The sequence below is a fragment of the Bufo gargarizans genome, chromosome 2, assembly GCF_014858855.1.
Source record: "Bufo gargarizans isolate SCDJY-AF-19 chromosome 2, ASM1485885v1, whole genome shotgun sequence".
Classification (NCBI taxonomy): domain Eukaryota; kingdom Metazoa; phylum Chordata; class Amphibia; order Anura; family Bufonidae; genus Bufo; species Bufo gargarizans.
The window spans coordinates 613,551,638-613,575,931 of NC_058081.1; the positions used below are offsets into that span (position 1 = coordinate 613,551,638).

Consider the following 24,294-nt stretch of genomic DNA (forward strand, 5'->3'; position numbering starts at 1 on the left):
ATCATTGGCTGAACCTTTTGGGCAATTCTTCGATCCATTCGAACAGTAGTTTCCTTCTGCATCTTTCAAATTTTGGTTGCCACTTCAAGGCGTCTGAGATCAGTTTAGCTGAGAAGCCTAGAATTTACTGCACTTCCCTATATGTTTTTCCCTCACAGGAGCTCCAGTGCCTTCTCAAACAGCTGATCGGCAGGGATCCCGGGTGTCAGACCCCCAACGATCAGATACTGATGGATAGGTCATCAGATTTAAATCCCAGAAAACCTTCTAAGACATGCCCAGATTTATCCAGGTCCATCTCCAAGTTTACATGTGGCTCAATCTATGAGATCAGGTGTAACTCTCAATCACACACACAATAAATCACAGACAAAACAAGTCTTTTAATGTAAAAGTCCTAACAAACTGTACAAAACAGTAAAGGTTCTTGCAGAGACACTGTGGACGTGATGATTGTGACCAGAATATGGTTTACAGAAAGCAAAAGACCATTTAATCCTGAGATCCATCTGCTGCTTGCTACACAATATACAAATATCACAATCTCAGAAGCTCCGGGTCCCGAAAGCTCATACCCAGGAGCACAATAGTTGTTCGGTGGATCTCATGGTCACTGACCGGCTATACTGCGTAATGCAGAGCGAACATAGAGGAGACAAGTGCAACCATTTTCATTCTGATGTACAAGCTCCCTATTCTATGCTTTGTAGCCAATTCATTGTATCAGTAACGTTTTATATACTTTTACTATAATACAGATGATGCTGGCACACAGAGAACACCTGTAAGGGAAGGCAATAAATAAGCATCTCTCGCTGGTGATATAAAGACACTGCTAAAAAGCACAGAACAAAGTTGTTCAAAAACTAATTAACTCATGGTGGAAATCTCGCTTAAAGGGGTTTTCTGGGATTTACATATTTATGGCCTATCCTCAGGATAAGTCATCAATATGAGATCGTCGAGGGTCTCCCAGGAATCCTGCCAATCAGCTGTATAAAGGCCATGTGACGTCACGTTCATTGGTCGCATGGCCTAGGGGCAGCTCAGCCACATTCAAGTGAATGGGTCTGGGCTGCAATGCCAAGCAAAGCTGCTATATAATGGACGGCTTGGCAAGCTGCAAGGAGGCGTCCTCAGAAAGCTGATTGGGGATGCCTGAAGTTGGACCCCCACCAATCTCAGTATTGATGACCTACAGGACATCAATATGTAAAGTCCAGAGAACCCCTTTAACTAATGGCCTTTTTACAACTGCAGATGATCGGGCTAATTAGGAGAAACAAGGGTTCAAACGAATGCACATTTCCAATAACTGGCCCATGTACATGTGTTTGTCACGCATAAGGCACCATGAAACGGTATGTTCTGCTAACCATTTGCAAATTGAATGATAGCAATAATTATTGTTTGTTCCCCATTCACTTTGCTTTGGGCCATGTGAAAAGGCTCTTTAAACGAGAACCATATCGCCGATCCGTGCTTGTTTGGATCAGTATTGCCCCATGTAAAAAGGACCCTAATAAACGGACTCTCTGTTAGCAGCTGGTTATGCCTAGCTCGCATTACTAAATAAATGTGCACTATTATAGCACTTGTGTGAACAGTGACTACAGGCCCCGGGTAATGATGGATTTACTCTTGATTGTTCGTGGTTCCTGCTTCAGGCCATTGCTTGGAAACACCAAGGGGGTCATTTATCAACAGCTTTGCAGCAAGTTTTTGCACAAAAATTTATCTTGTGTTTGGCAAAATGAATATGGTTTACTGGGGTTGAGTTTTAAAACTTTTGGACAGATTTATTAATACTAAAGGAGGTAAATGGTGCAATTTTTGCTGCAAATCTATTCAATCTAACGCTAGAAAATTTCTTAAAAGATATGTGTCGTTTAATAAATTTGGCACAGTTCACTCCAATTATCAGTTTTTGGTCTGGCATATAAAATGTCAATCTTCAAAAGGGGCACTCCATCTCAGACTGTAGTCCGATAGATGGGGGCCCCACTTCTATCTCTCCATAGACTACAGCCACCAAACAGGACCCCATTCTTGAGATGGATACAGGTCCCAGAGGTGGAAGTTGGATCTGTTGGACTTTTATGCCATATCCTATGGATAGGCCATAAAAGTCTGAAGTAGGACCCCCCCCCTTTAATAAATCTCCCTCCAAGAGAAAGCATTGTATATCACCCAGCTTTACAGGCATATTGAATAGCATCAAGAATATGATGAACATTTGGTCATATAAAAATATCATTCAGGAATCAAACCGTGTGGAAGCTATAATGCTGGGCCACCTACCGTAGCTTGTAACCCACCATTCCTAAGAAATTGTATAGCCAAGAAATGGATGACTAGAACTTAAGAGGCATAAGAGGATGAAAAAAGGCTAAACATTTTTTTTTTTCAATGAAAAGGTACTTATTTACTCTTTTGGGGATGGAGGGGGATAGTTATTCAAGTTGACATATAAAATAGTTAAAACTAAATTTCCTTTATTATTAAAACAAAGCTGCTGCTACTATTCTGCCCCTTATTGTCACATTCTCAGGGTGCGCCCTTCCATAGTGAAATGTACAGGACTGACATTTTGTGAGATCCCCTATTTACCACAAAAACATGGTGTACACAGCACCACAAACTTTACATAAAACTCAACAGACATGGAATGATAACAAAAATTTATCTTAAATATACAGAAGGGAGATCTGGAACCTGAGGCTGATTTAAGACAAAGAGAGAGACAAATCATTCTTGTATTTGCCATTTGTTCGCTGCCAAGCCAGTGTGAGTCGCTCTGAACCGTTTCGAATTCACAGATTATAAAAGGTACTTATCCAAAAAGATAATGTTAATTGTGCCAACCGGTAATCTCTGTCCTGCTAATACAGCCTCAGCCTCCTAATACTTTATCAGTGTTACATTGTAACTTCTCCAAAGTTCTTGTAAGACAAGTACAGCTTAAGGATCCACAAAGGAGACTGCAATGTATCGGGTTCCTTTTGTGGTTGGGAGTCCCTCGTGGTAATGAGTCAGTCGTCCTGGGTGCATCAAGGCCCATCCTTTCCTCGGGGCTCTTATGGAACAGTTGTAGCGGATGAAATTGCAGCCACCTCCCTGCACAAGAACAGTGGTTAGAAACGACATATTCTTCCCATAGTGAGGTTATGTACCAAATTTAAAGGGGTCAGGACTACACTGCCCTTATTAAATGAGGACCTCGTTATTAGTATTTGCAGCCAGTGATGGCCAGTTCACATTGTTTGCCCACGAACATATGCGGGCTGCCATCTTTTTTCACAAGTCCGGCGAGGCACAGGTAAACCCTTACCTGTGCCTGTGCGGCGAGCCGGTCTGAAAACAAGTGCGGTCAGCGGGAGCAGGCAGTTCTGAGAACAGCCACCAGGGGCTTTCATCGGGCTGTTCTCGGAACTGCCTGCTCCCGGTGACCGCATTTGTTTTCAGACCGGCTCGCCGCACAGGTAAGGGCTTACCTGTACCTCGCCGGACTTGTGAAAAAAGATGGCAGCCCGCATATGTTTGCGGGCGATCAATGCGAACTGGCCATCACTGTTTGTAGCATTACTACGTAGATGGTGCAAAGGACAAACCGTACTACAACCCACACAAAATTATCAAAGCAACTTTGTAACTGACCTCATAATCCTGTCCCACGCTGTTCAGAGCTATATTAATAGTAAAGGTCGATGCATCGTGGTGCGGAACAAGGGATGGCTGTTCATCAGGTCTGTACCGTACGACAAAGGCCAATTCAAACTGAGCCTGCAGAAAGAAATACAGAGGTAAGGATGCAAAACCCTTGCAAATGGATTCTGAGTTAACAGGAGGGCTGAACCTCATCTATCAGCAAGAGAGTAGCTACCAAGAGTGTCTCTTACACAACCTATTCATTTCAGTGAGGATTGTGTAATACTTCATTCCCCCTGTTGAGGCGCTGCAGGAGAACTGAACCTTTGCATAGTTGCCTGGGTCCCGCATAGATTACAGCTGACTGCTGGGGGTGTCAACAGAGGGATATCCTGTGATCAGCTATCTCTGGGGAACAAAAACGAACTGTCCAAAGGGAACAATCCTTTTATCACAGAGGTGACCATGGCCTTATTGGTGAAATCTGAATCAACTGTAAAGACACTCCTCTACACCAGTGATACCTACCTGAGTATAATAACCTGGAAACATTTTCTCTGTAATGGGCGCAACAAAGTCCAGCAGCAATTTTTGCCATTCCTTCTCATAACTGATTTGGTTCATGTGAATATCAATTGTTGGAACATTTTCATATCCTCCTTGCAATCTCTCATCCTGTAATGATTCAAGAAGAAGGAACATGATGGTTTAGTATCAGATTCACATTATTTTATGCAGTACCCAGCAGCAGACTGTAGGTGGCGCTAAACTATGAAAACAGCACCTACTACTGACGAGTTATAAGGATAACATCACGAGTGGCGTGCATTCCACAGGCAATGACAGATGCTCTGGCCGCTTCGGACAGGTGAGACAGGTAATCAGGGGGGCGTACACCTACTGGGAGGTGGGGTAATATAAGGAGGTGCACAATAAGCACTAATTGCTCACCCAAATCACCACTGTTTGAGGTGAGACACACAGCTAACATGGGACACTTCCCATGATACGGCATGGATACGTTTTACCCACTATCCAGAGTGAAAGTACAAGGCTAAAATGATCTTCAACTTTTGAGTAAGTAATCTGAGTCCTTATTGAGCTTAAGACCTGGTACTCAGTAGTATATGTGACCTATACTCAGTGTATGTTTGTAACTTTATTTCTAGCTATCCCTGAATACTTTTGTGAAGTCCCCTGATGAGGTCTGAAAAGCAAGACTGAAACATGGCATGTAGGGCTTTGTAATTAGGGTCAAGTGCAGTACTAGGCCCATACTGAGGGAAAAGGTTCGGTATGGGGTCGCCCCTGTCTGGGCGGGTGCTCCATGTGTGCTAGGCAGGTGTTTAGAACAGCCCCTAGCCCTCTTATAGGTAGGAAAGCCATAATAGGGTGTAATAGGAGTGCCAACACTGCCACCAGACATCAGCACCTTGGTCACGCAGGTTCCGGTTACCACCCACTACCAGGACCGCCCTCCACAGGTTGTGGAATCCACAAGATGTGGTAAGATCCACCCATTTATTTACCTAATGTGATTTATAATAGTGGAGGTACATGTTATTTGTTGTCTCTCACCCAGTGGTACCTATTATATATTTTAAATGATCTAGTAAAGGTTATGTTTTAAGATACCCAGTTCACAAAATAATTCTGCTTTAATTTGGGTGTGAATATATACCGCCACGCATCTACCTTAGTGTGGTGGTATAACCAATATTATTGCACTGACAGTTCCCAAGAGCACAGTGGCCTCCATAATTCTTAAATGGAAGAAGTTTGGAACAACCAGGACTCTTCCTGGGGCTGGCTACCAAACTAAGTAATGGGTGGAAAAGGACCCTTGTAAATTAGGTGACCAAGAACCAATGGTCAATTTGACTAAGCAAAAAAGATCTTGTGTACAGATGGAAGAAACTTCCAGAAGGTGGAGTGCAAGGTGTCGGACCTGTGATATTGATGAATTATGATGAATTATCAATATCTAAGTACTGAAAACCCCACTTAAGTGGGTCTGTCAGCAACTTCAATAAGGTCTGTCAGCAGTTTTGCAGGGTTAAGCTTTTTTTTCCAGCAGGACTGGGATTACTGAACTTTTGCTCTACTATTCTAACATATTGTGCACCTATAAGGGGGCAGTTCCTCACTGTGAACAGAGCGGTTTGACAACCCCTCTGCTTTGAGTAACAATTATAGTGACAAACTTATCATAAATATACGCCAGTTTTTCTGGTGTGAAAAAGTTGCAAACTGCATGTTTGTGACTTTTCAACACCACTTGCACAATTTTTTTTTGCACAAATGGTATTTCTCGGCCGCCTTTGCCACTTTCTCCAAAAAGAGGGCGTGATGAGGGAGGGGAGGGGCCAACCATATTTATCATCTTTTACAACAGTTTTATGGTTTAAAAGAACACCGAAATCTATGCCACTGAAATATCAATATAGGTGCAGGGACCGCCAGTCTATGATAATCTGCCCCATTGAGTCTAACTAGGAGACCACTGCAGCACGCTACAGTGAGTGGCCATCTTAGGGGCACTTAAGGGAATGTGCCCAGTGGAATAAAATATTTGTTTCTTAGTCATGCAGATAATAAAAGCTCCAATAAAGATCTGATTATCCAGATCACTGTGGCCCCTACTTAACGCTGGGTCAAAACTGCTAACAGATTATCTTTAAAGGGAACCTGTCACCAGGATTTTGCGCATAGAGCTGGGGACATGGGCTGCTAGATGGCCACTAGCACATCTGCAATACCCAGTCCCCATAGCTCTGTGTGCTTTTATTGTGTTAAAAAACAGTTTTGATCCATATGCAAATGACCTGATATGAGTCCTCTGATATGATTCCTGTATCCGGAGATGAGTCAAGCGGAAAGGAGCCCAGCACCGCCCCGCGTCCTCCGAATCTCCTCCTTGCTGGCTGACGTCACAGAGCTGGAGTGACGAAATCTTGCGATGCGTGAGCTAGCGCATGCGCAGTGTCGGCATCATGTTCATTCCCTGTGCTGGCATCAGCACAGGGAACGAACTACGCATGCGCTAGCTCGCGCATCGCGAGATTTCGGCGCTCCAGCTCTGTGACGTCAGCCAGTAAGGAGGAGATTCGGAGGACGCGGGGCGGTGCTGGGCTCCTTTCCGCTTGACTCCTCTCCGGCTACAGGACTCATATCAGGTCATTTGCATATGGATCATAACTGTTTTTTAACACAATAAAAGCGCAGAGAGCTATGGGACCTGGGTACTGCAGATGTGCTAGTGGCCATCTAGCAGCCCATGTCCCCAGCTCTATGCGCAAAATCCTTGTGACAGGTTCCCTTTAAGGCAATTGACTACTCCTTACCTTGTTGTTTCCTTTTGACCACTGACCATTGTGTTCCATTTCTTCCACAATCTCATTACAAGCTGTTTCAGTAAATATTGGGAACCAGTACACGTCTGGACATGGCTGAGCAGTAGAGAAAACAATTTTTATGTTAAAATACACAAATCACAAAAAATAATGAATTTCCGAACTGTAATATTTAACCCCTTAAACACACTGCCTATTTCGGCCTTTAGCACACAGCCATTTTTTCATCTGCACCAAAATAATCTTTCTATTGACGTAGCTGTATGAGGGCTTGTTTTTGTAGGATGAGATCGAATTTGTAATGTCACTATTTTGGTGGGGGGGGGGGGGGGGACTTGAGAGAGAGAACATATTCATTTTTCTTAACTCTTTCAGGGAGAAATGGAACAAAATGCCATTGTAACACTGGTGGATATTTACTAATTAAAATACACCAGAAACAAAACCTAGCGAATATGATTTGCACCACATTTAGTAAATGTTTTAGACTTGTCAACTTGTCAGATAAGGGCCATGACTTAGAGGAACAGGGGCTTAAGAGGGAATGTCTTAAGATGTGACAATGTTCTCCAAAACTTTGGCACAAAATTCTGATGCAAACAAAGTAAGGCTACTTTCACACTTGCGGTAGCCTTTTCTGGCAGGCTGTTCTCGGCATGTTTGCCGTGCTGCAGTCGGAAACCCGGTCCGCCCCTATTATAGGGAATAGGGCTGGAGTGGACTTCCACCAGCACGTTGGACCTGCGGTAGCACGGATCCGGCAGGCTGTTCCCCCGCTAGAACAGCCTGCCGAAAAAAGGCTACCGCAAGTGTGGCGGTAGCCTTAGCCAACTAATGGTATTATATACCAAAGTAAAATGTTAAGCTGATACAAAATTTATTCTTTATGTTTTACTACTCATGCACAATTAAATAAAAAATGATTCTTTTATTTTGCCACATTCTGAGGACCATATCTTTTTTTTTTCCATTGATGGAGATGTTTTTTTAGACCTGTAATTTTCATTAATATGAGACTGCAATGCATTCAGAAAATCTTCGGACCCTTTCATCCCCCCCACATTTTCTTATGTTGCGACCTTGTGCTAAAAATAATAATAATAATCAAGTTTTCTCCCATCATTCTGCACTCAATACCAGATAATGAGAAAGTGAAAACAGAAAGTTTGGAATTAAAAATGTACTGAAAAGAAAAACTAAAATTTTGCATGGATATAACTATAAAGACCCTTTGCTATGACACTTGAAATTTAGCCCTGGAGGCCTCTCATTTCTCTTGATCATGTTTGAGATGTGTCTACACCTTGATTGTCCACCTGTGGTAAATTAAGTTGATTGCATATGATTTGGAAAGACACATCCCTGTCTATATAAGGTCTCACAGATGACAATGCATATCAGAGCAAAAACCAAACTATGTGGAGAAGAACTGCCTGTAGAGCTCAGAGACAGGATTGTGTGAAGGCACAGATCTGGAGAAGGATACAAAAATGTATCCTGCACTGAAAGTACCCAAGAGCATAGTGGCCTTGATATTTCTTAAATGGAAGAAGTTTGGAACAACCAGGACTCTTGCTTGAGCTGGCCTCCCAGCCAAACTAAGTAATCGGGGGAAATGGGTCTTGGTAAGAGAGGTGTCCAAGAACCCAATGGTCACTCTGACTGAGCTCCAAAGATCCTGTGTGCAGATTGGAGAAACTTCCACAAAGTCAACTATCACTACAGAATTCTACCAATCTGGTCAGAAAGAAGCCTCTTCTTAGTAAAAAAAAAAAAAAAAACACCTAGAGTTTTCAAAAATGCACCTAAAGGACTCTCAGACTGTGAGAAACAAGATTCTCCGATTCATCTGATGAAATCAAGACTGAACTTTTTTTGCCTCAATTCTAAGCGTCATGTTTGGAGGAAACCAGGTACTGCTTAATACCATACCTACAGTGTAGCATGGTGGTGGCAATATCATGTGGAGCTGTTTTCCAGCAGCTGGGACAGGGAGACTGGTCAGGGTTAAGGGAAAGATGAATGGTACAAAGTACAAAGATATTCCTAATGTAAACTTGATCCAGAGTGCTCTGGACCTCAAACTGGACTGAAGATTCATCCTGCAACAAGACAATGACCCTAAGCACACAGCCAAGACAACACAAGAGTGTCTTGGGGACAACTCTGTAAATGTCCTTGAGTGGCCAAGGCAGAGCCCTGACTTGAACCCAATCAGACATCTTTGGAGAGACCTGAAAATGGCTGTCTATCGACTGTCCCCATCCAACATGACAGAGGTTTAGAGAATCTGCAGAGAAGAATGGTAAAAAAAATCCCCAAATCCAGGTGTGCAAACCTTATGGCATCATACCCAAGAAGACTGGCGGCCATAATCACTGCCAAAGGTTCTTCAACTAAATCCTGAGTAAAGGGTGCGAATATTTATGTCAAAGCAAGATTTTAGTTTTTCCTTTTCAATAATTTCTAAAAAACATTGAACATTCTGTTTTCACTTTCTCAGTATGGGGTATTGAGTGCAGACTGATGGGTGAAAACTAGATTTTTTTTTATTTTAGCACAAAGTTGCAACATAAGAAGTGAAAGGGTCTGAAGACTTTCTGCATGCACTGTTAAATGTAGAAAATGAAAAAAAAAAAAACACCAAGAAAAACAATATATGATCACTTTTTATTCTGTGTTTTATTTTTTTGTTGGAGGAAGAGTATTTTTTTTTGTTTTTTTCATAATAAAGTGTATTTAATTTCTGAATTTGCGCAGCCGATACCCTCACCTACTGTGTTCTCACCTTACTTTATAGATTGTAAGCTCTTGCGGGCAGGGACCTCTCCCCCTCTGTACCAGTCTGTTTATAGTTTATTGTTTAGTGTATTTATATATTTGAGTAGCCCAGTCTGGATATACAGCGCTATAGAATTAAAGGGGTTGTCTCGTCACAGACAATGGGGGCATATCACTAGGATACACCTCTATTGTCATAGGTGCGGGTCCCACCGTTGGGACTCACACCTATATCGAGAACGGAGCCCTGAAAGTGTTGAAGGGCGCATTGCGCAGCCGCCCTCCATTCATTTTTTATGGGGCCACTGGAAAAACCCGAGTGCTGGCTCGGCTATTTCCGTCAGGCCCATAGAAGTGAATGGGAATGGTGGCCGGTCATGCGCGGTGTGCTCTTATCCACTTCTATGGGGAGCGCACTTGAGAGAAGGGAGACGGCATACACACACTGCGCGTGCTGTGTCCTCATACAGCTGATCGGCGGGGGTGGTGGGAATCAGACCCCTGCCGGTCTGATATTTATGACATATTCTGAGGATAGATCATCAATATTAAAAGCCTGGAGAACCCCATTAAGTCATAGGCTACCAGTAGAAGTTCCTACATTCTCATGTTTCATGGATAACTTTAATATTTTTGTAATTTATCATTGTTTCTAATAAACACTCACCGATTCTATCTGCTTGCCTTTCAGGGCCAACGTGTGATTGGGGTGAATGTATTTTTCTTTCCAATCCTATCAAAATCAGAAAAAATGTGTTTTAGAATGACAAGCATAACATGTCCATTGTGATTCCCACTGGATAATGTGTTCTGTGCTGAAGACCATACCTGGATGTTCTCAAATATCTGCCACAGGTCATTGTGAAGATTAGTCGTCTTGTAGTTTTCCAAGGAGAGGATGTGGCCAAATACTTGTCTGTTCGTCACAAACATGAAGACTCCCTACAGGTGAAACATTACAATTGTAATAGACCAGCACAAACCATCATATTCAAGGAAATGAGTCATCAGCGTGAAAAGTCTTCACTGCTATTAACAAAGCTTAAAGGGGTACTCCAGATTTTAAAGGGAATCTCTCACCAGTGACCTCCCTATAAAACGGGTTGTATAGCTTTGGTTCTCCTAATTCAGGGTTTCTCAACTCCGGTCCTCGGGACCCACCTACCAGTCATGTTTTCAGGATTTCCTTAGTATTGAGCAGGTGATATAATTATTGTCAATGCATCAGGACTTACCACAGGTATTCATTCTGTGGGATATTCTCAAATCCAGACTGGTAGGTGGGTCCCAAAGACCGGAGTTGAGAAACCCTGTCCTAATTAAACACAGATTTTTAGGCTGATCTGAGGCACCGGTTCCCGAGTTATGATACTTTTGTGGCATCACCATTGCTCTTATTGCACCTAAGCTCCACTCTGTGGTCAGCGCCTCCCTGACTGCTTTGGTGGATTGGGCCAGGCAATAGCAGATCAAAGTGATTCTGACACGCTGCACCCCTGCCGATCAGCTGTCACAGCTGGACGCTGGCACTGGAAATACACAGCTCTGTCCATTGTGTAGTGGGTGGACCTGATTCACTTCAGCGGGAGCACAGTTATCAGCTCCGTCCACTACACAATGGATGGAATAGTGTCAGTCAAGTGTCAGGGTGTCAGATGCTCGCCGATCTGATAATGAGGACTATCCTGATGTCAGGCGATCAATATCAAAATCCTGGACAAGGTGCTTTCTGGTTTTATGTAAATAAATATTAAAGAGGACCTTCCCTGGCTGTGCCGCGATCTAATTACAGCGGGGAGCGTCACAGCTAGGGAGAAAAAAAAAGCTCCCCTCCTCCCTGGCTGTGATGCTCTCCGCTGTGATTGGATCGCGGCACAGCCAGGTGTCATGGTCTTACCTTCTCACTGTTCTCCTTCGTTTGACATGTGCTGGCGGCCATCTTGGTTTCTGGGTTTCTTGTAGCCTCCCACCCTGCGGCTCCTCCTTCCCACTGGGAGGAGCTGGATGCCTAGCTCATATATATAGAAGGTCTGTGGCTTCAGTTCCTTGCTTGGTCCTCCTGTGTGCACATGCTTCAAAGACTGCTGCTGCTTCTGGTTCCTGATCCTGGCTACGTCTGACTACCCTCCTGGTTCCTGACCTCCGTCTACGCAAGACCCTGCTTCAGTTTAGCCATCCGTTTGGACTTTAGCTACGGCTTGATTTTCAATAAAGCCTTCTTATTCCACCTATCTCTGTTGTACGTCTGGTTCATGGTTCCATGACATTAGGACCAAGCCATGAATTCTGACGGTACAGGGCCATCCTCGCTACCTACGCTGGTTGCCAGACTTGATCAGCAGGATCACCTGTTGGGTCGGTTCGCTGTGGCGTTACAAACCCTGCTTGAACGCACGGCTCATTTAGCTTCCGTTGCCGATGGGTCGGTTGTCGCTCCTGGGCCCGCTCCTACTGCCGCTCCGGTTGTTGCGCCAGAGTCTACCCCGACACCTGTTGCTGCACCTGCGGTGTTTCGGGGTATGACCGGTTCTGCCCCCCTTCCACAGCGCTTTGGGGGAGAGCCAACTCAGTGCCGAGGTTTCCTTAACCAGGTGGCCATTTATTTCGAGTTGCTGCCACATGCCTTTCCTACTGAGAGATCAAAGGTGGGCTTCTTGATCTCGCTGCTCTCGGACAAGGCCTTGGCCTGGGCCAGCCCTTTATGGGAGAACAACAATCCGGTGGTTGCCGAGTTTTCCGGTTTTGTTGCTTCTCTTCGGAAGGTATTCGATGTGCCGGCTCGTGCTGCCTCTGCTGCGAAGCTCCTTATGTCCATCAGACAGGGTTCACGATCCGTAGCTGAATACGCCATTGAGTTTCGTACCCTGGCAGCAGAGGTGGGCTGGAATAATGAGGCTCTGGTCGCTGCTTTCTCTCATGGTCTCTCGGATGCCTTGAAGGATGAGATTGCAGCCAAGGACCTACCAGTGGAGCTTGAGTCCCTTATTTCTTTCCTGATTTTGATTGACACCAGACTCAGGGAGAGACCTTCCTTTAAGGAGAGCCTGCGGAGGCCTTCTAACAGATTGGCGCCTACGTTTGCTGTCCCACCCGTGCCTCCCTCTCCTCCCACGCCTCCTGGGGATGACTGGTCTGGGGGTCAACCCATGCAGCTGGGGGTTGCTCGCCTGTCCGAGGGGGAGAGGGTACTCCGGAGACGCGAGGGCCGATGCATGTACTGTGGTCTCGGTGGGCATTTTCGGTTGGCATGCCCGAACCGTCCGGGAAACGCTCGCACCTGAGATCCTGTCGGGGGCAGATCTTGGGTGGAGTCTCCTCGTCCCCGGTTTCCCGTGTTGACAAACCACTGATTACTGTTGTCCTCTCCTGGGTCGGGGGCTCGGTGACGACCCAGGCGTTGGTGGACTCTGGTGCTGGTGGCTTGTTCATTGATAGTGTGTTCGCCGCCGCCAATTCCATTCCTCTGCAGCCTCGAGGTTCCCCACTGGCTCTTGAGGCGATAGACGGCAGACCCCTTCTGCCGCCACACGTGACTCAGGAGACCCTTCCAGTGGGGATGGCCATTGGTGCCGTTCACAGAGAGTCGGTCTGTCTCCAGGTTATTTCGTCTCCACACTACTCGGTGGTCTTGGGGTACCCCTGGCTCCAGAAGCATAATCCGACTTTCGATTGGAGATCGGCCGAGATCCTCTCGTGGTCACCGCAGTGTGGGGCTAGTTGCATCCATGGGCCTGTCAAGTTGCTGTGTACTTCCTCGGACTCTCTGTTGCCTCCTGAATACGAGGAGTACCGGGATGTATTCGATAAGGTGCGTGCGGTTGCCCTACCTCCGCACCGCCCATACGATTGTGCCATAGAGTTACAATCTGGTGCCGTTCCTCCTCGTGGCAAAGTCTATCCACTGTCGGTAGCGGAGAATGAGGCCATGGAGGAGTACGTGAGGGAGGCGCTTTCACGCGGACACATTCGCAAATCCTCGTCCCCGGCAGGGGCTGGATTTTTCTTTGTGAAAAAGAAGGGCGGTGAGTTGAGGCCTTGCATCGACTACAGGGGTCTCAATCGCATCACGATCAAGAACGCTTACCCGATACCCTTGATTTCCGAGCTGTTCGATCGCCTCAAAGGGGCCACGGTCTTTACCAAACTCGACCTGAGGGCGGCATATAACCTGGTAAGGATCAAGGCGGGCGATGAGTGGAAGACCGCGTTTAACACCAGGACCGGTCATTATGAATCCTTGGTTATGCCCTTTGGGTTGTGCAATGCGCCCGCAGTCTTCCAGGAATTCATCAACGATGTTTTCCGTGACCTGTTGCAGCAGTGTGTGGTGGTCTATTTGGATGACATCTTGGTATATTCTGCATCCATGGAGGCCCACATTCTGGATGTCAGACGAGTGTTGCAACGCTTACGAGAGAACAAGCTGTTCGGTAAGCTTGAGAAATGCGAATTTCACCGATCCCAGGTAACCTTCTTAGGTTACATCATTTCCGCTGAGGGGTTCTCCATGGATCCTGAGAAGGTTTCGGCTGTCTTACAGTGGCCCCAGCCCAGTGGGCTTCGTGCCCTGCAGCGCTTTTTGGGCTTCGCCAATTATTATCGGAAGTTCATCAGGGACTTTTCCATGCTAGCCAAGCCTCTCACGGATCTGACCAGGAAGGGCAGTAATCCTCAGGTCTGGCCGCTCGAGGCCATCCGAGCTTTTGAGGCTCTAAAGTCCGCCTTTGTGTCGGCTCCGATTCTGTCGCATCCCAACCCTGGGTTGCCTTTTGTTCTCGAGGTGGACGCGTCTGAGACGGGAGTAGGCGCCCTCCTGTCTCAGCGTAGAACACCAGAGGGTCCTCTGCTTCCTTGTGGGTTTTACTCCCGGAAACTGTCTTCCGCGGAGTGCAACTATCAGATTGGTGACAGGGAGTTATTGGCCATCGTGCAGGCCCTTAAAGAATGGAGGCACTTGCTCGAGGGCTCGGTGGTTCCGGTTCTCATCCTGACGGACCACAAGAATCTGACCTACCTCTCTGAGGCCAAGAGATTGACACCACGTCAGGCCAGATGGGCTCTGTTCTTGTCACGTTTTAATTACGTGGTCTCCTACCTACCCGGCTCCAAGAACATCAGAGCGGATGCCTTATCACGGCAGTACTCCGAGCTGTCCGGGGAGGAGTCGATTCCGACTACGGTCATACCCCCGAATCAGATTCTGGCTGCTATTCGCACCAGCCTGACCTCTCCTCTGGGTGAGCAGATTTTGGCGGCTCAATCTGGTGCTCCCTCTGGGAGACCCAACGGCAGATGTTTTGTGCCTGAGGAGTTGCGCACTCGGTTGTTGCGAACCTACCATAACTCCAAGGCCGCGGGGCACCCTGGAAAGAATCAGCTGTCCTGGGCGGTTTCACGTCTGTTCTGGTGGCCTTCTCTACGTTCCGACATCGCCGCGTATGTAGCGGCATGCTCCGTTTGTGCCCAGAGTAAGTCCCCTCGGCACCTTCCGTTGGGCCTTTTGCAACCCATAGCCACCGGGGAGCGTCCATGGTCACACCTGGGGATGGATTTCATTGTGGACCTTCCTGCATCCCGAGGCCATACGGTCATTCTCATGATTGTGGATCGGTTTTCCAAAATGTGCCACTGTGTTCCTCTCAAGAAGTTACCCTCTGCACAAGAGTTGGCCTCGATTTTTGCCAGGGAGGTCTTCCGGTTGCACGGTTTGCCCAAGGAGATTGTGTCGGATCGGGGGAGTCAGTTTGTGTCCAGGTTCTGGCGCGCCTTTTGCTCCCAGTTGGGGATTCATCTCTCTTTCTCCTCGGCCTACCACCCTCAGTCCAATGGGGCCGCAGAACGATCCAATCAGGCCTTGGAGCAATTCCTTCGTTGCTATGTCTCCGATCACCAAGACAATTGGGTTGACCTCCTGCCTTGGGCTGAGTTTGCCAGGAACACGGCGGTGAACTCTTCCTCTGGGACGTCTCCCTTCATGGCCAATTATGGGTTCCAACCTGCCGTGTTACCGGAGGTATTCTCTCCCCAGGATACTCCGGCTGTGGAGGATCACCTTTCCGTCCTACGTACTTCTTGGGTACAGATCCAGAGGTCCCTTGAGGTCTCTGCGCAACGCCAGAGACTCCAGGCTAATCGCAGACGAGCGCCCGCTCCTTCCTACCAGGTCGGAGACCGTGTATGGTTGTCCACCCGCAACCTCAACCTTCGAGTGCCCACTCCCAAGCTGGCGCCTCGCTTTGTTGGTCCCTTCCGAGTGCTTCACAGGGTAAACCCGGTAGCCTATGCCCTTGCGCTTCCTCCTGGCATGCGGATCTCCAACGTGTTTCATGTCTCCCTGTTGAAGCCATTGGTGTGTAATCGTTTCACTTCCTCGGTTCCTCGGCCCCGTCCGGTCCAAGTGGGCAATCGTGAGGAATATGAGGTGAGCAATATCCTGGACTCACGCCTGGTCCGCGGTCGGTTGCAGTTTTTGGTCCATTGGCGTGGTTATGGTCCAGAGGAGCGTTCCTGGGTTCCCTCCACAGATGTCCATGCTCCTGCGTTGCTCCGAGCCTTCCACGCACGCTTCCCTCTGAAACCGTTCCTTACTCCGCGGAGGAGGGGCCCTTGAGGGGGAGGTACTGTCATGGTCTTACCTTCTCACTGTTCTCCTTCGTTTGACATGTGCTGGCGGCCATCTTGGTTTCTGGGTTTCTTGTAGCCTCCCACCCTGCGGCTCCTCCTTCCCACTGGGAGGAGCTGGATGCCTAGCTCATATATATAGAAGGTCTGTGGCTTCAGTTCCTTGCTTGGTCCTCCTGTGTGCACATGCTTCAAAGACTGCTGCTGCTTCTGGTTCCTGATCCTGGCTACGTCTGACTACCCTCCTGGTTCCTGACCTCCGTCTACGCAAGACCCTGCTTCAGTTTAGCCATCCGTTTGGACTTTAGCTACGGCTTGATTTTCAATAAAGCCTTCTTATTCCACCTATCTCTGTTGTACGTCTGGTTCATGGTTCCATGACACCAGGGAGAAGGAGACGCCCATAGAGAAACCCTGGCGTTTCCTCCTCCCTGTACCGATGCTCAGTATTAACATACTGAGCGGGAACATTTCTGGGGTGCACAGAGGGGCATACGAGTGGTATTTAAAAAACAACAACCAGGGTCTCAGCATCAGCGAAGGGTACCCCACAAGGAAAGGTATTTAATTAAACTAGAAAATTCCCATGAAAGGTCCTCTTTAATCAATATGTAAATTAAAAGTTCCACAATTTTCTTATAGACTTTTTGTTTCATTTTCTCCTTGTGTTCAAGATATGTTTGCAGTCAGTGAATAAAAGCTATTTTATTTATATTTAGAGGCTGTAAACCCCATATATACCTAGTCCCACTCTCGGGTGGATACAACTCTATTCAGTCCTGGACCCCAGCCTGATACACTGCAGCGAAGTACCAGAAAGCTCAGCACAGCTGCTGCGGGGGCATTGTCTAGACTGCATACAGCTGTATCATTGACTCTCCATGTATGGGTTTGTTCCTCTAAATCTAAGCATGAGGGTCTTTGTTCATTGACAGCAAGCAAATGTCTTGAAAATTCTGAAGAACTGAACAGTGGCGTACACAAATCTCATAGGGCACCCTTGCAATACTCAGTATAGGCCTCCCCACCCCACCCAGTTTCCCAGTCAAAAACACCCAGGCTACATGCAAATGTAAAACAAGACTCCCCAGATCTTCCTTTTTCTTTTTTAAAACGACACACTCTGCCTTACCCACTTTTCCGAATTGTATGTCATAAATAATGGAGCAGTTGCTTTATAACTACGATGCTCGTTCTGACCGCCGTACTTCTCAATGTATTTATATCAGAGAACTGGCATAATACACTACCACTAGGGGGAGCTCACTGCAGAATCTCTATGCACTGAGCTCCCCCTAGTGGCGGTTGAAAATGCAGTAAATCTACAGTATGTCTTGAGTGGGAGATACAGTTCAGGGCTGTGCATACCCCCTCCCCCAGGCTCCATAACAGTTGTGTGGTCAGCCTGGAACTAAAACAACACATATGAACTAAGTTTAATTTGCACATGCATTAAAAGTTATTTACATAAAACCAGAAACTTCCTTTAATCTTTGCACAAATTAACAATTCCAAAACTTTCTAACAGACCTCGTTTCAATCCCTTATTAGCTTCAAACTCCCGGCTTTCTGTCAGTGAATGGAAACTTGCTTGTATTAAGAGGATGAACTAGTACTCCTCACATTTCAAGTTCGTCACTGTGTATCAGTGTAAATTAGGGATGCCCAACCTGCGGCCCTCCAGCTGTTACAAAACTACAACTCCCAGCATGCCCATCCTACAGCTATCAGCCTACAGTAGGGCATGGTGGGAGTTGTAGTTTTACAACAGCTGTAGGGCTTCAGGTTGGGCATCCCTGGTGTAGATGATCCTCTATGAGCTAAACACAGCAGCACTGAAATTTCTCCTGGCCAACCTCTAGGCCGAGAGCTCTGGCCAGTTGTAACTACCCCTTCAGGGCTTTCTAACCACTGAATGGTCTATCCTTCGTGGCTTTCAATACCAATTTTCATAGATTCTCCAATGGATAAGTCAGCAATGTCCAATAATACAAGTGCTGGCAGATTTATCATTCAGGAGTATGGAAAAGCTAGGTGACAATCTGTGGTGGCTTTTCAATAGAAGACTCAAATTTGTAATACCCATCTCAGTTTGATTGTCTTACTGACCTTTCTGCGCACATTGTCACAGAATGCCATGTCTGGATCCAGACTTCCGCTGTGGAACAGATCATACTGGCTCAGTGGTTTCCTCAGGACACTGCCTTTCACCAAGTAGACGTTAGTGATGTAAGGGACATTCCAGATTCCACTGTAAAACACAGGATTTGTCAGTCAAACTGTACGAGCAAAAAATGTCTAAAGTATATAACGCTATTGGCACATGCCCTGTACCCCCCAATGTGCAGCAGATTATTGGCACATTTTGTTTAGTACCCATACCCCATAATGCATGCTTATCTACTGCTCGTGTCCTGACTTATTCCTCTAAAAAAATGTATCTACTGACGTACAGTTTTGCTCTTTTACTTACATTCTTTGTCTTTGAACAATGTCTATATAATCCTCTGACCGAGCATAAAACCCATCTGAACTCAAAGCACCCCAAAAGTTGGACCACAGATCCTGAAGGCGGCTGACCATGGGAACAATGAGTGACCTGAAGAAAGACCAGAGAAACATGTACAGTTACATCTCCTACCATCATTCAGCCACATTGTATTCATGACACCCACATGGTTCCTTACTTGTTCTGTTCAATGAGAGTCCGCAGCACACTGGCATTTTTTAGAACCACCTGGACATCAATGGAAAAGTAATATTCACACTCTGGGTTCTGGCGGCAGATGTCCCTAGAGAAAATCAGCTAAATATTAGTTTTGGAAATGAGGGATTTCAGTGGTTTATTAATACTATGTAGTTCACATGGTCACCACAATGAAGCTGGACTAAGACTTTTCTTAAAAGGGTTCTTCACTGATGATCTATCCTTTGGAGAGGTCATCAGTATCTGATTGGCGGGGGATCCAACACCCGGGACCCCCACCAATCAGCTGTTTGAGAACACAGCGGCACTTGCAGTAGTGTCACTGCCTTCTCGCAGGCCAGTGACGTCATGACTATGTCTAATGGTCTAGGTGCAGCTCAGCCCCATTGATCGGTGGGGGTCCAGGGGGGTTGGAACCCAACCAATCAGATACTGATAGATCATCAGTAAGAAAAAGATTTAAAAAAAACTTTAAGGAGCCTAAACATGACAGCCCTACCACTACTACCACGGAAAAAAAACAAAATGGCCATATTTACTGTACACTCACATTCCAGCATTACGAGCTTCAGCAAAGTTAGACGTTTCCTCAGGTCCTACATTTTTGATGTTGTTGTATCCTGAGCTGTGTTCCTGCAGAAATTTCTCCACATGTTTCTGGTGATGAAGTTCCTGGTGGCAAAGGACAGAGGTTGAAGGTTGAAAAAAAGCCAATACACTGGAGAACTTTTACCAGTTACCATTTGCCAATATCCATTTAACCAGTTAGCATTTACTAATCTCAACCCAACCACTTACCAAGCACAAACAAGTTTACCTCAAGCTGTTACAATTCACCAAGATGAACCCAGTCACTCACCGCTCACCAAGCACAGCCCAACGAGTTACCGTTCACGAAGATGAACCCAGTCTGTTACTGATCACCAAGCACAACCCAACTAGTTATTGATCACCAAAGCACAACCCAACCGGTTACCATTCATCAAGCATAACACAACTAGTTACCAAGGACAAGTTACACTCAACAATCGTAACTCAACAATTACCATTCCCCAAGCTTAACCCAACCAAGTACCGTTCACCCAGCAAAACCCAAATAGTTACCATTCACCAAGATGAACCCTGCCAGTTACTATTCACCCAGCGTAACCCAACCAGTTACCATTCCAACCAGTTACCAGGCGCCAAACTCAGCTCAATCGTCTGCCACTCCACGAGCACAACCTAACAGTTTAACATTCACCAATCTCAACTCATCAATTACCATTTGGCAATATAATTCCAACCATTCAATCACCATCGTCAACTCACTTACCATTCACAAAAATCCACCCAACCATGTGTGCCCTGTGAATTGTATCCAAACACTGCAGTGTGCTGGTAAAACAGCTCTGACTTACATGGTTGGCAATATAAAGCTGAATTCTTTTTTTTGGATACTGCAAGTTAGTCAATCTTTTGAAAAACTCAGAAACAAATGGCGTTGGCTGCTCGATGAAGATGCCAACTACGACCAATGGGAAGGAATCGTCAGTCTGTCAAAGAAAAATAGAAAATGCTTGTTACTGATCATAAAGACAATGTAAACTTGAGAAAACTGAAACATAAAGAAGTTAGGAAGCGGAGAAATCAGTGGAAAGGATCCACATTTTTTGTCACTTTATTAAAGGGTCTGTTAATATGCTTTGTGGTGTCTTATTCATAGAAATGACCTCTCTAGAATCTATAGGCGATGGCCAAGGGGAGATGAAGGGTTAAGGTGAACTGATAAGGACAAATCTAACAAAAAATTGAAAATTCTTGAAATGCTATGGTTATTTCAGGTTACTGGAAGTTCAGTTGCTTTACCTTAAATTCTTGCAGGCTTCTCAAGCCTTCTTCACAGATGACACAGCCAGTCTCGAAGGTCCATACACGAGGAATGTAATTTCCCATGTAGTTCATAAGAAGCTGAAACACAGACACAAATACAGTAGACCATTACAGTTCAGCGCAAGATCTAAGGTAGACAAAGTGTAACTTCTAATTACATTCCTTAGGCATAATGAGTATACTACAGCCTGCAAATCAGGACCAGTGCAAGATGACTAATGTATGTACACAGTGACCACTACTCTGGAGCATAATACAGGATGTAACTCTGGATCAGTACAGGTCTGAGTCATGTAATGTAGGTTGTGGGGTTTCGCTCTGGTAGATAGAGTAAGCGGGCGCAGTACAGAAGCAAAATACGTAATTGTTTATTCACACTTGAGGCAATTGCACAGAAACAGCACGTAACTTTGCAGTCTTGGTGTTTATTCACACGCAATGGAAAGTTCATATAACACAAGTCACCTTGCTGGCAGTTCTGCCTCCAGTAGTCCACAGCAGGCTTTAGGGGGCCGATTTCCCCAGCGTGCGGTTCTCAGCCCTCCAGCACGGCACAAAGCCTCAGATCCCAAACACAGAGACCCCCTCTGCTGAGCCCAGCTGCCTATTTAAGGACAGCCAGGTGCTGCCAAAACCCAGACAGGCACTTAAACTCCGGTCTGGTATTTGACCTGGAAACCAGCCCAGCCGCACATGCTGGGAGGAAAATACCTGCCTTGACAGACACAACCCCTCACGGTGTCACATACCCCTCCCCCCACTTTGTTCAACCCTAAGGGGGTGGACACATGCCAGACAATGCACCCGGGACAGGGCATCTGCGTTTCCATGCAACCGGCCTGCCCTGTGTTCTACCGAGAACTTAAAGGGCTTCTGTCACCCCACAAAAGTCTTTTTTTTTTTTTTGGGATAGTTACATTCCTTATAGCGCGATATAGAAGAATATAATCTTGTCACTTACTTTTATGCGGCCGTTTCTTTAGAAAACGAAGTTTTATAATATGTAAATCCGGTCTCTACCAGCAAGTAGGGCGTCTACTTGCTGGTAGCCGCAGCGGAAAACCGCCCCCTCGCCGTGTTGATTGACAGGGCCAGCCGTGATCTCCTCCTCCGGCCGGCCCTGTCAGTATTTCAAAAATCGCGCGCCTCTGTTCATTCGGCGCAGGCGCTCTGAGATGAGGAGGCTCGTCTCCTCAGAACTCCCTCAGTGCGCCTGCGCGGATGACGTCTTCTCTTTCGGTGATGTCATCGGCGCAGGCGCACTGAGGGAGTTCTGAGGAGACGAGCCTCCTCATCTCAGAGCGCCTGCGCCGAATGAACAGAGGCGCGCGATTTTTGAAATACTGACAGGGCTGGCCGGAGGAGGAGATCACGGCTGGCCCTGTCAATCAACACGGCGAGGGGGCGGTTTTCTGCTGCGGCTACCAGCAAGTAGACGCCCTACTTGCTGGTAGAGACCGGATTTACATATTATAAAACTTCGTTTTCTAAAGAAACGGCCGCATGAAAGTAAGTGACAAGATTATATTCTCCTATATCGCGCTATAAGGAATGTAACTATCCAAAAAAGAAAAAAAGACTTTTGTGGGGTGACAGAAGCCCTTTAAAGTTCTGCAGAGACAAAAACCATCTGGTGGTCTGTCATCAGGCGGAATTTTCTCCCCAACAAATAGTAGCGGAGAGACTCGAGTGCCCACTTGATAGCTAGGCACTCTCTCTCCACTATACTGTACATGGTTTCGGCTGGGGTGAGCTTGCAGCTTAGGAAGACAACAGGATGCGCCTCCCCGTTGACTTCCTGAGACAGTACAACACTGAGGCCTACTTCGGAGGCATCCGTTTCTACCACGAACTCCCTCTTGAAGTCGGGCATCACCAAAACTGGTGACCCGAACAGGGCTGACTTCAAAGTGGCAAAAGCCTCTTCCGCCTAATCATCCCAGCGAACCATCACTGATTTTCGTCCCATTAAGAGCCCTGTCAAGGGCACGGCTAGAGTAGCAAAGTAGGGAACAAACCTCATGTAATAGCCCACCATTCCCAGGTATGACTTTATTTGCCTAGTGGCGACAGGTCAGGGCAAATTCCATATCGCCTCTATTTTGTTCACTTGGGGTTTGACAACTCCGCGCCCAATGACCTACCCCAGGTACTTAGTCTCTTCTAACCCTATCGCACATTTTTTGGGGTTAGCGGTTAGGCCAGCTTTCCGAAGGGAGTCCACTACAGCCTGTACTTTGGGTAGGTGACTCTTCCAGTCGGTACTGTGTATGACAATATCGTCCAGGTAAGCCGAAGCGTACCGACGATGTGGACGAAGCACAATGTCCATTAGTCGCTGAAAAGTGGAGGGGGCGTCATGCAGACTAAAGGGTAAGACCTTATATTGATACAGCCCCTCAGGCTTGATGAAGGCAGTTTTCTCTTTGGCAGCCTCCGTTAAGGGCACCTGCCAGTACCCTTTTGTTAGGTCTAAAACAGAAAAATACCGGGCTTGTCCTAAACTCTTGATGAGCTCATCCACTCGGGGCATGAAATACGCATCTTATTTGGAAACCTCGTTAAGTTTTCGAAAGTCGTTACAAAACCGCAACGTCCCATCCGGCTTGGGTATCAATACTATAGGACTGGCCCACTCACTTTTTGACTCCTCAATGACTTATAGCTGCAACATTAGCTGCACCTCCTCCGATATGGCTTGTTGCCGAGCCTCGGGTACCCGGTATGGTTTTAATCAGACTTTTGCCTGAGGCTCAGTGACAATGTCATGCTGGATTATGAAAGTGCGTGCAGGGAGGTCCGAAAACACATCCATGTTCCGACTAACGAACTCCCTGGCCTTCTGAGTCTGTTTAAAGGAGAGGCTGTCAGCAATTTTTACTGTGGCAGCCGCCTCTCTTGCATTAGACAGAGGGGTCGGTACCTCTTCTCCTAGAAAACCCGTCCGCGGGCTGTCTTCTGTACAGGTTTCCCTATCTTTCCACGGTTTGAGTAAATTCACATGGTAAACCTGCTCTGGCTTTTACCGCCCTGGCTGGTGTACCTTTGTACTTTACATCTCCAATTTTTCGAGTACATCGTAGGGCCCCTGGCACCTAGCCAGGAACTTACTGTCCATGGTCGGCACCAGAACCAAAACCCGATCACCCAGGTTAAAGATTCGGATCCGAGTCTGCCAATTATAGACCCGACTCTGGGCTCGCTAAGCTGCCTCCATATGCTCCCTAACAAGATCCCCAAAACAGAGACCCCTCTGCTGAGCCCAGCTGCCTATTTAAGAAAATAGTATTTGACCTCACTTGGCTGGACACC

The 24,294-nt window shown here is 46.5% G+C and overlaps 1 protein-coding gene across 1 annotated transcript in view; it reads right to left on the reverse strand.

Moving 5' to 3' along the window:
- Positions 1–363: 363 nt before the first annotated feature.
- Positions 364–24,294, reverse strand: part of PLOD1 (procollagen-lysine,2-oxoglutarate 5-dioxygenase 1) — a 37,005-nt gene continuing 13,074 nt past the window's right edge. Inside the window, exons 8-19 of the mRNA XM_044278319.1 lie at positions 20,959–21,060; positions 20,511–20,645; positions 19,661–19,782; positions 19,091–19,195; positions 18,877–19,002; positions 18,513–18,654; positions 10,611–10,724; positions 10,450–10,515; positions 6,993–7,097; positions 4,177–4,323; positions 3,658–3,783; positions 364–3,117 (exon numbers count right to left, since the gene is read on the reverse strand). Of these exons, the coding sequence (XP_044134254.1) occupies positions 2,962–3,117; positions 3,658–3,783; positions 4,177–4,323; positions 6,993–7,097; positions 10,450–10,515; positions 10,611–10,724; positions 18,513–18,654; positions 18,877–19,002; positions 19,091–19,195; positions 19,661–19,782; positions 20,511–20,645; positions 20,959–21,060 (1,446 nt within the window). The 3' untranslated portion in view covers positions 364–2,961. The remainder of the gene's footprint in view (positions 3,118–3,657; positions 3,784–4,176; positions 4,324–6,992; positions 7,098–10,449; positions 10,516–10,610; positions 10,725–18,512; positions 18,655–18,876; positions 19,003–19,090; positions 19,196–19,660; positions 19,783–20,510; positions 20,646–20,958; positions 21,061–24,294) is intronic.